General features: G+C 36.3%; 1 protein-coding gene across 1 annotated transcript; it reads right to left on the reverse strand.

Annotated features, from left to right (window-relative positions):
- Window positions 1–8,550: 8,550 nt before the first annotated feature.
- Window positions 8,551–9,492, reverse strand: OR10K1E (olfactory receptor family 10 subfamily K member 1E). The gene has a single exon (NM_001390950.1). It carries the CDS (start codon window positions 9,490–9,492, stop codon window positions 8,551–8,553), a length of 942 nt encoding a protein of 313 aa, NP_001377879.1.
- Window positions 9,493–12,118: the final 2,626 nt, after the last annotated feature.

The following is a 12,118-nucleotide window of genomic DNA, read 5'->3' on the forward strand; positions in this document are numbered from 1 at the left end:
AAAATATTTACGAATATAAACTACAAATCACAACAAAACTTCAACCAATGTCACAAAATGGGAAGGATACAAACAATATCTCCTAATCCTGATAGAATATATTAGTAACTAGCACTAAATCAAAAAGGATCTCCCACCTGAGAATTTTTGTATATTGTTAAACAACTGTTGGGTCAAGGATAAATACAAAGTAGAACAAAATAAGTTCTGGAAAATAATATCAGTCATAGTCTACAGGTTAGAATATGTGGGCTAAGTTGAAAGCCGTGATGAGCGGAAATTTAAAGCTTAATTATATGTTTAAATAAAAATTTTAAAAATAATCATTTTTCCAAAATATCAGAAAGTAAAACTAGAAAGACAAATTAAAGGGTAATGCAAAGGAAAATATATTACAAATAAAATTTAAAATAACTATGGAAAAACAGAAAAACGTTAGAATACATTCATGCATGCACAGATATGTTACCTTTTTTACAAAAAGAAACATGCAAACTACTACTAGTTTATCCAGAAAAAATAAAAGAAAGCATAAATATTAATAGCACTGAATGACAAAGGAAATAATCATTTCAAGGAAGACATTTTCAAATTTCATAATAGAATCATTTGTACAAATCTTTGCAAAGAAATTTGGAAGTCTAGATGAAATGAATAATTTTCTAGGAAAGCAATTCCAAGATATTATCTAGTAAAAAAGAAAAGAAAAAGCTATATAGGCAAATATTCTTAGAAGAAATAGAGGATGTTATCTTAGAGTTACCTCTCAAAAAAGACACTGTGCTAGTATTTTTCAACAGAGAATTTCAACAAACCTTCAGACACGAGATGATCTCAATGCCACCTAAATGTTTTCACATATAATAGTAATGCAATAAAACTTTTTTAAGAAAAAGAAAATCAGTTTAAATCTCCAACTCACATAATGTTGAAAAGCTCTTGTGGGTGCATCAATAAAATGGAAAAAATTAAATTATTAGAAAAAATATGTCACTGCATAGAAAAATTGAAAAGCTAAGCTTAAAGATAATTACAGATCATCAAAGAGTAGTATATAACCAGCAATTTTACTGCATAAAAATATTTACTTGCAATAAAAGTGCAATCAGAACTATTCAAAAACAAATGGAATACTATCAAAAATATTATCAAAATATAATATAATGTAAAATATTACATTTCTTGCAATGCTTCAAGTTCATAAATTCTGACTGTGCAGAACTATATGATGATACACATGGACTATTGGGTGAACCTAGGATACCCTGGAAATAATTTCTTAAAAATAAATGCATGATGTGAGAAAAAAAGAAAATTCAGCAAAATGTATCAAGACCCTTAAATATATTCATCCCACTTGTTCCAGTACTTCCATTTTTGAAAATTTACCTACTATAATAGGTTTATGCACATAGGTGTATTTATAATAAGGACCATTTGGAAGTTGTAATACAAATTTCTGTTATGTTTTTGTATGGGGTACCAGAAAGATAGTATTGCAGCATAGATGAGAGTACAGAATCTGGAGACGGTTAACTTGGATTCGGGTCTCAATTCTTGCATTTAGTGATTGTGTGGCCTTGGACAATTTACTGAACATCTCCATGTTATAATTTTCTCGTCTGGGAAATGGGCTGTTGTGAGGATAAATGCGGTAGCATATGTAAAGTACTTAAAAAGCACCTGCTACATAGGAAGTGTTGTATCAGTAGTGCTATTTTCTTTGACTATTATTTGTCTTGATAGGCTCTTTTCTCTCTAAACAAATAAGTCATTCTCAGTGATTTTGAATCTTTATGCTTATTCCATCACCAAGTTTATAGAATCAAGTTAGAGGTCAAAGCCAGCAGTTTTAAAACCCAAATAGAGTAGATGAGAGAAGCAGAGGAGACATTGGGGGAAATAAACAAAGTACAAGTAGACCTTATCTAAGGTGAATCTTTTGCTTCAGTCTGTGTGTGTGCATGTGCTCATGCATGCCAGGTGGCAATTAAATTCTATTTCTTACTTTGTCTTGCAGGTAGAACTATGAACATAGAACATACAACACAATGGACTAACAGCTTTATTGGAAAATGAACTTTCTTTACCTCTTCAGGCCCCCTGAGTCCCATATCTGTTGTTTTTAACAAGACTGATTCTTCTCAAGAGGCAGAACTTGGAAATCTGAAGAGATTCAGTGGTTCTAAAAAGAAAAATAAATATCCACTATACTCTTTTTTCTTTCAATATTGTTTGTCTTTCCTCTCTCAAAGTAGGGTCTGAAAGGGGAAATTAGAAGACACAAATCCATTCAAGGCAAGAGTCTATAATTGTATTTACTTCCACTGTTTTGGTCTAAGAAGAGCAATTGAAGGAGATTATTTCCAAGAGTTTTCTGGGCAGCAAGGATACAGGGTCCTGAGAATGAGAGGTGTGACATTGCAGACCAGAGAACAGCTTGGACAAGGTGGCAGGAAAAAGGAGTTAAAGAGCCAAGTGACTGTTGAAATAGTTCAACTGGGAAGCACTAGTAAAAGCAGGGACATTAAAATTTACATTTAATAAAGTATCTTCTTTCTCAAAACCCTATAATGATCTCTGGAAACTTTATAATATTCCAAATCCCTTGTGAGAAAAAAAAAGGGCTCATGATAATTTGGTTTCTTACTACAATCAAAATTCTTCTCTTCCAGCTCCCAGATTTTATCCCAATACTTTAATCATATGGAACTTCATGCAGTTCATTGAGCATGTAATGAGCCATGTCATATCATAACAATGCCTTCTCCTGGCATTTTCCAGGCAGATGTTCTGATCTCTTAGGAAAAAGCAAATCATTTGCTCCCAAGTCAGTTTCCCATAGCCCTTCTTTAATTCAACAAATATGTACTGGGTACATACCAAGCTGGGTCACTCCATTAGGTATTTGAGATATATCAGTGAGCAAAATAAAGACTCCTGTCCTTATGAGACACATATTCTAGACCTTCTCACACGTTATGTAATTCTAGATAATGATCTCTCTTGCCTGGGACAACTCAAGATCTTAGAAGGCAGATACCATGTTGATGTTAATTTGACAAAATTTATGTGTTAGACACCATGTATTCATATGTGTCTCTTTAACCTCATCAGCATCAAAGTTCCTACAAAATAGCAAATATTCAAAAGCTATGTGAGAAAATCAATAATTGAACAAATTAATACATGCACAAATCATTACAACTGGTTTGTTGATATTTGTCATGCATCTGGTAAAGTTACTTCCAATGAGCAAAGGAAGCTAGAGAAAGATGTATATTGTGAAGAAAGCATTAGAGATGAAGTAAAAAGGCACAAATTCACATTCTTATTTCAGCATTTCCTTTGAGTAAATAACTTACTCTTCCTGAGTCTGAATTTTCTTTTCTGCAATTTTGGATATTATGAATATTATGGGCAGCATAAGTAAAAAAATGGAGCCCAGAATTACACATAAGAAGCCCTAATTAAGTATTTCCTTCTTTCCTTCCTTCTTGAGATTGATACTACGAATACTTCTTATGGCCATTCTGAAATATCTCTAATGTTTTCCTTTATATCCTAATATTAAGACCTCAACCTGAGCACTATCTTGTCTCCCCATGCAACTACTTTCCCTATTGCCACTCCTCAATCCTTCCATATCGTGTATACATAGACCACAATTCTAAAAACATCTCAACAATTTTTGAATTGAACATAAGAAGAAAGACAAAATTAGTTATCATCTTCGAGATGGCATAATGTGCTATAAGACTTTAGATAGTCTAATGAGTCATTTTCTTTAAGTTATGAAATAAAGAACCAGGTAACCAACATGAAAGAGTTCCATGTTCTCCAAAATGTGAGTCCTGGAGTACAGTAGAATGCTATCTCCTTACCGTGGCCCAAGGCCTTTAAGAAAATGTGCAAGTAAATTTTCTGCAAATAATACCGCTCCCCGTATATTACAGATATTCCTTTCATTCTCTTAAAATTTTTCAAACTAATAAAAGAATCACCACCTCACTTCTCATAACGATGTTCATTGTGCCTCTTCTGAATGGCCTGACTGAGCTACAACCCTACCCAGTCTTATTAAAAGGCGTTTTTCTGGTTATCAGCATTAGTGTAGATGCTTTGCTGGGTATCTTTCTATCCAGCACCCTAGGGTGGCATTATCACATTCCTCCTGATACAGGTCCTGCCTCCCCTTAATTAGAAACTAATCCAAGGGGAAAATGGACCTCAAAACTGTCTTGTCAAAAGATAAACCACGGAATAGACTAGGGGAATTTGTTAGCTTCCTATTTTAGACATCCTAGTGAAGTGACCCATTAGAATTCTGGAGGCTACTGGACAGTATCAGCAAAAAAGACCTGGTGACCCCTTGCCATGGATGTTCTCCGGCAGTTCTTGCTTTTCTTCCTTTGCTTGGAGGCAAGAATTTCCTGTTTTTTCCATCCTGCACTCTAGCCTCTATTTCCAGTGAGAGGAGTATGTTTTGAGAAATGACAGAACAATGGACTGGCAGAGATCCAGCAGTGGCAGCATCAAAACATCAAATCTGGGGGATGCGAAGTAGTGTGGAAGTACCCGTTGCAGGATCTGGACACAATATTTACATATTTATTCATTCCAAAAGCATATATTAATTTCTTACTTCTGTCATGAAAATATTATAATCAGGTGGTGTGGGTTCAAATAAGGATAGTCTTCCTTATGAAATTTACTCCCAATGGAGGAGGCAAAGAGGGTACTGAATGAGTATGCCATGATGGGGAGCTAAGAGAGAGATGTGAATATGAGATGTGCACGTTTCTGTGACAGCATATAGAAGAGAAATATGAATTAGACTGTAGAAGTTAATAAAAATCTTCTTGGAGGGGGTTACACTTGAGAGAGTTTTTGAAATCTGAGTAGTGGGTAGACAAATTATGAGAAAGAATATATTTCAGTAAAATATAGCACAATCCATGTAAAGGAAAGGTGGCATGAAACAGAACACCATTTGGAACAGCAAGTTCCTTGGTTCAGGATTTAAAATCTACCTTTAAATCTGTTAGTAGCTATTACAGGATTTATAATCTGGGACATTATCTGGCAAGATTTTCACTTTAGAAGGATGATGACGATTACACAGACGATGATAATAATCAACATTTAAATAGTGCTTAGTAAATGGCAGCCACTATTCTAAGTGGGGAACACATTTTATATAATTTAATTCTCATAAAAACCTTATGATATCCCTCCTGGAAGTGTGAACAATGGATTTGAGAGAACCAGACATGAAATTCTTGCAGTGATTCACAGGAAAGAGAATGATTATTGCTGTGGAAATGATAAAGGAATGTAATTGAGGAACTTTAGGACAGTATAATCTATAGGAATTAACGACTGACTCAATGTGTGGTGTGAGGAAAACAGAAAAAAGTGGTGAAGATGACTTCCATGTGCATAACTTGTTGGCTGGGTGGATGGAGTTAACTTTGCCAAGTATACAGTATAAAGACTGCAGGGTAAGTTTGGGTGTAGAAAACGGTGAGTTTAATTTGGACTTTCACACAACAGTTATTAGAACTGTCTTCTCAGAGAGTTGTGCCAGATAGCAAGGACTGGCTTGATGAGGGTCAGCAGGGTAATTTAAAGCAAAGGATGTAGAATCAGTTCAGCCTATGGCTTGAGTCACTCTTTCATCCCTTGCATTTGTGTCACTTGGACAAGAAACAACTTCTCCAGTTTGTAAGTACTTTATCTGAAAAATAGAACTGATAATAACTATTAGAGAAAAGTGCCATGAAGGTTAAGCAAAACACTCTATTAAAAATGTTTGTGAAAGATAAGACAACATAAATATGTAAGTTATTATTACAGCTATGAAGAGTGAAGTTCAGACAAGATACTTGCTCAAGGACTTACAGCTGTCAGGACAAGACAACCAATTACATTTTCAGACTTTCAGTTTCATGTTTTCTGAAATGTAAATTTGGGTGAGTCCCATCCTGTACAGGAATCTAAATGTATAGTTTATTGTTTGAGTGTTGTTATCGGTATTAAGATTAAATTTATGCAGATGACTTCACGCTAGTTCACTTCCTCCCTTGGTGAACAAAGGCAAAATTTGGTGAAATGACAGAACAGATTTTGTTAAGGATAATGTAGCTTTTGAACAGAGTGAAGATAAATTACGGCCATGGAAATAAACTAGGAATTAGGGGTCTTGCTGGCCTTGTCTTCTCACCCTTCTCCCGAAGGAAAAATTCCTTTAGCTCTCAGAACAGTTTCAGTGAAAGAATAGATGAGAAAACCCCAAAGTCCATTCTACAGACGACAATTGTAGGGACTGACATTCTGGTTGTATCAATAAAGGCTTCAAGCCGGTATTAGTCTCCAGGATTGAACTAGAGGCATCTTACAGAATGTTGTCTAGAAAGAATCTTGCAACACTGACTTTCCACAACAGTTAGAGAACTGTGTCTCAAGGGAGACCAAGAGCAAGGGGTGATATCATGGAAAGGTGGGAGGAGAACCAGATTAAGAATAAGAGGAGACCTAGGTTAATTCCAGCTATCCTGCTTACTAGTATTTTGAGTTTCTTGCAGTGATACAAAGGAGATAGGATGAAACTGTGGAAATGGAGAAGGGACATGACTGAAAACCTATAAGCCCGTAGAATCTATAGGACTTACTGTCTGATTCAATGTGTGGTATAAGAAAGAAAAAAAAGAATGGCAAAAGTCACTTGCAGGTTTTGGCCTGGCTACCTGAGAGAATAGAGTTGACATTCACTAAGAAAGGGTATGAAGATGGCTAAGCAAGCTTTGGGGCAGAAAATGGAAGAATAGGTAAGGCTACTCATAGTATCAACATCCCTTTTATTCCAGGCATTTATAGAAGGAACAGGGCCAACAAACTTGTGTTTAATATAAAATCTGTGCCTTCAAGAAATTTGAATTCATTCTAGGGAGAGACAAAAAACACATATGTGGCCTCTATCTCATTCAGCTCTTTCTTGCTTCAACGCTTTCCTACATGTTGCTCCTGCTGTCTAAAAGGATCTCCTCAAATAATTCCCTTTACCTAGTTACTTCTACTTACCCTTCAGTTTATAGATTACATGTCCTTTCCCCATGGAGGCCAGCTCCATACCATTCAATCTAAATTAGATTTCTTTTAGTATTCTCTCCCCTAGCTCCTTCCTATGCTTTTCCTTCAGAGAATAGACATCAACTTGTAGTAAATTATGTTTCCTTGAATTTATTTATTTACTGGGTCTCTCTCAAACCAGACCACAGGTCCATGAGGACAAAGACCACACATGTTTTGTTCATCATCAATCACCAGTAGCTGAAGCAGTATCTGGTACATAGTAAGCAATAAATAAATATTTGTTGAAATAAAAACAGACATAATAAGAGTACATCTTAGGTGCTATGAGAACACAAAGAAGTCAGCGCTTGATAACATTGGCAGAGTGTGACAGTGAGACAAGAAGTCTTTAGAGAGAAAGTGAGAGAGTAGTTGAAGTTTAATGAAATATGAGATAAAATATGAAAATCAAATATGAGAGGATCTATTCCAAAGAGAAGGAGTAGTACATGAGAAAACATGGCAGAATACAGACTGATGTCACTTTGGGGACGAGAAGATAATTGGTTAGCTTCAGAGTGCACAACTAGGCACATATGAGAAATGGATAATAATAATGTTAAAAACAATAATGCCAGGGAGGTCGGTAGAGACTAGATAATAAATCCTTGCTAACAGAGGACTTTTGGCTTTGTTGTGTGTGGCAAAGGGAATCACTGAGGATTTGTCCATGGATTTTCTGACCGTTAGACAACTTTAGCACTCCACCCTATTAACATTACCTAAATCCCTTTTCTAGATTACTTGAGGTACTTCAGCAATTATTCTATGTTAGCAGCTGCCTTGAAGAGAATAAGTATGTATGATTTTCAGGGAATGAATATGAGAGCTAAGGCAGGATAGTATGGGAAGGACATACATATATATAGAAAAGAGACTCCATAAGTAAGTTCCAATCTCAAGCAAAGCTAAGACAGAGCAATCCCAAGAAACAACAAAGACATTTCAATATGTAGATTGAGGGAGATGAATCAGAAACCCAAAGAGGCCACTAGGGGTTGCTGTAGAATGGAGGGGTCCAAAGTTGCCTGTTCCCTTCAAGAAAGGGAGAACTGATAGTAGGAGGGGTAGGAATAAATAGTCAGATTTTCTTCTTCTGTTCTTTGTAAGTAAACAGCTTGCATTCATCTCGCTCTCATCAGTTTGTATATTTATTTTTGAATGATCAGTCTTTAGAGCAGTGAAATATGATGAAATTTGTTCTAAATATGAGTAATCCTTTCCCACATCTGCATAGCCTTCTTAGAGTATCATTCATAGTAGAAAGCCAGAATATCTTAATTTATTTGAGCCTCATTCTCCTCATATGTAAAATATCTTTATGTTACAGAAGGTTCTACACTTAAAGGAGAAATGTGTGAAAGGACACATTTTACAAAAAAGGCTTACATTTAACTGAATAGTTAAAACTTGACTCTAATTAACAAGACAAGAAGTCTGGCCCATTACTCTTCGAAATGCTGATTTGAATTCTTTATTTCTGAGGCTGTAAATCATTGGATTGAACAAGGGAGTGAGGATGGTATATGACACAGATATTAGGATGTCTTGACTTGAAGAGTAATTGGACTTCGGCCTTAAATAGATGAAAGAGGCACAACCATAATGAACAGTTACCACAATGAGATGGGAGGCACAGGTAGAAAAGGTCTTATATCTTCCAGCAGAGGTTGAGATTTTTAGAATAGCAGAGATGATGTGAATGTACGAGACCAGGATGAGTAACAGTGGAATAACCAAGACACACACACCAAGCATGAAGATGACTAACTGACTGAGGCGAGAATGATGGGATGCCAACTTGAGGACAGGAGAGATGTCACAGAAGAAGTGATGGAGCTGGTTGGAGGAGTGGAAGGGGAGGTAAAATACCAGGGAGGTGGTGACCAACGAGACAGTAAAGCCACAGGCACAGGCAGCAGCCACTAGCCCCACACACATCCCATGTCCCATGAGCACTGTGTACTGCAGAGGGTTACAGATGGCCATGTAGCGATCATAACCCATGGCTGCCAGCAGGAAGGAGTGAGAGCAGCCAAGGAAGAGGAAGGAAAACATCTGGATGGCGCAGCCCAGGAAGGTGATGGTCTTCTTCTGGGCCAGCAAGTCAGCCAGCATCTTGGGTACAATGACGAAGGTGTAGCAAGTCTCAGAGTAGGAGAGGACAGCGAGGAAGAAGTACATGGGGTTATGAAGCGCTCTGTCCAGTACAATGGTGGAAATGATTATGGCATTGGTGCCCAGAGTGAACAAGTACAGAAGCAGAAAGACAATGAAGAGCAGCAGCTGCATCCTGGCCGGAGATGAGAAGCCAAGGAAGACGAACTCTGCTACCAAAGTCTCATTAACCCGCTCCATGGAGAGCACTTTTATATAAGAGAGTAGGGAAAGAGGCAGAGACCAGGATCCAAGGTGGAGGGTAGAAATACATGGGAAACTCAGCAAAAAGTCTGCAGGTAGCAAGCATTTCCAGACTTTTGGTGGAATTCCTTCATTCCTTCTCAAAAATGTCTGTTAAAATAAGAATTGAGGCTTAATATGCAACAGAATAACTGACAACCAGTTAGGAGGCTTTTGCTAAGGCTGAAAACAGGTCATTTGTCTAGTCAAAGATTATGGAATTATTTAATAGCTTTCCCTTATATCTTACTTACGGATTATTGTGTTTTTGTTGCTCTCTCCAACCCAAGAAAACTAGCTCTCCAAAAGTGAAAAATATAGTTAACCTCAGCTACCTGAACTTGATCAGAATATGGAATGAAAGAATGAGTAGTGTTCAGACACAAACATGTGAACCTCAGTTTATCAAACCATAAAATGGGAAGGGAGAGGAAGAATTAGATAATCTCTTGGCCAAAGTGTGAGGGGATTTGTGTTTATTGATGAAATTATATGCTAAGATGTGTGGTAAGAACATCATATACTTTATATCAAATATTCATTACAATGTTCTTATATCAGAACCCAAAACAATAAGGAAAAGAAAACCCTTTGGTGTTATTTCTGATAGATTGAGTAACAAGGGATCAATTAGAAACATTACTGGAGGTTCTGCAAACTAGAGCACTGAGCTAAAGGTGAAAAAGAAGATAACATTAGTTGAAGGAAAAATTTCTCCTTTTTCAGAAAGAGAATAATCACCAGGGTAATAGGAAAAAAATCAACTTTATGGCATTTTGCAACACACCTCACTTTTCCCGTTCTAGGTGCCTTAGAGAACTCATTGAAATAGTTTTGCAAAAATGCCTCAGAACTCGTCAGAGAAAGAGAGAGCATGAGACAATTGGTCAGTTTTCTAGGTTCCAATTCCCAGACATAAATTAGAGCCTTTATATCTTTTATATATTGTCACATCAATAATATTTTTAAATATTCTGTTACTAACCACAATTTTCAAACTGAAAGAATTATTTCAAAAGTCATTTTTATGCCTTCTATCAGATAATTTTTTCACAGGTGTATTTCCCAACTGTCCAAGTCCAATAAGTAAAGCAGGCAACTGGTTGGATGCAAAATCATCCAGCATTTATTGGTTGTATCCAGTCTCTTTTCATATACTTTTCGGCATATTTAAATGCTTTTGCATAATTTTGTGTTGAGGAATTATTTACATCTGCTATGGAATTTTTTGTTTTTGCATTTATCTGGTCAATAGCAAACCTGAACTTCCTAGTCTCTGAGTTACATGATTGGAAATTTCTGAAACTAATTGCATCTATCTGTAGAATTTGGAGATTATAAAGTTTGTTCTTTCTTACTCACTAGAAACTCATCCTTATTTATCTGAAGTTAGTATTCAGATGCTCAGATATGCTGGTTTTAAAGCTTTTTAACACAAATAGGAAGTTTTCATTCTGTAACTATAGAGATATTTATCTTAAATATAAATATAAAGGATGTATATACCATATATATCCCCATTATGTACATATCTATGTAACTAGTTATATATTTTCTATACCAAGAAACAAGGAAGGAAAATTAGTGAGACAGCTTCCCTAGATAATACCTCAACCTTGACAAATGGATTTCTGTCTACTTCAAGACACTGAAGGAAATCTAAATTTCTGGTCATGGCTTATGCTTATCTTACCACTTCCCCAAGATTTTTCTGGATGTCTTTTCAACTAATCCCTGTCTAATCCCCACTATGCCCTCACTCCACTGAGAATGATGTATAGAGTGGACCACAGAACCTGGAATTCTCTGATTCTGAATGAGCGCCTGTATCTACACAATATTCAAAAGAATTGTTGGATTATTTCACACTCAGACCCATGAGGATGGCTGACTTAGGTTAGGTGGGTTTTTTATATACTATTGATATAACCCCACCATCTAAACGAATTGTGTGTTTGATATATTTGCCCTTTTCATAGGGTGTGGAGACCCAGCGGCACATTCACCTGAGAAGGCAGCCCCATCTGCTCAAGAAAGCAGCAAAGACCACTGCAGTGTGTTACATCAGTACCACAGAGATAGAAAGATATGATTAGAAAAGTAAAAAAAGATCTTCTGGCCAAATACCTACAGGCTATAAAAGTAAGGTAAAAGATCCCTCAATCTGGAGTGAGAAGATCTATATTTTAAGTGTAGCTTTGTGTAAATTTGCGCAAGATACTTAACTTGGGTATTCAGTCTCCTGATTTTAAAGTTAAAAAGGATAGGGTAAGGGATAACTGTTATAAACTGTTAGGATGCATGGAAAATACTTAAGCGGAGTTCCTTAAACAATTTCTTAGAGAAGGAATTTTGACTTAGGATAAGAGTTGAGTACCGACATCTAAGAGCCTTTTCTACTCAGAGAGTCCAAGATTGTGTAGTTAAATGATCCCTAAAATCCTCTTATGATCCTCTAGAATCTATGGATGAAATTAAGGTTATGATCCCTGGAGAGGACACTTCTGCATTTCACTTTTCGAACTCCTTAGATGCTCCATGGGGATTTTATGTAAGCTGGATTTAAATAGTGACCCAATACTTG

This window comes from Equus caballus, chromosome 5 (assembly GCF_041296265.1).
Source record: "Equus caballus isolate H_3958 breed thoroughbred chromosome 5, TB-T2T, whole genome shotgun sequence".
Taxonomy (NCBI): domain Eukaryota; kingdom Metazoa; phylum Chordata; class Mammalia; order Perissodactyla; family Equidae; genus Equus; species Equus caballus.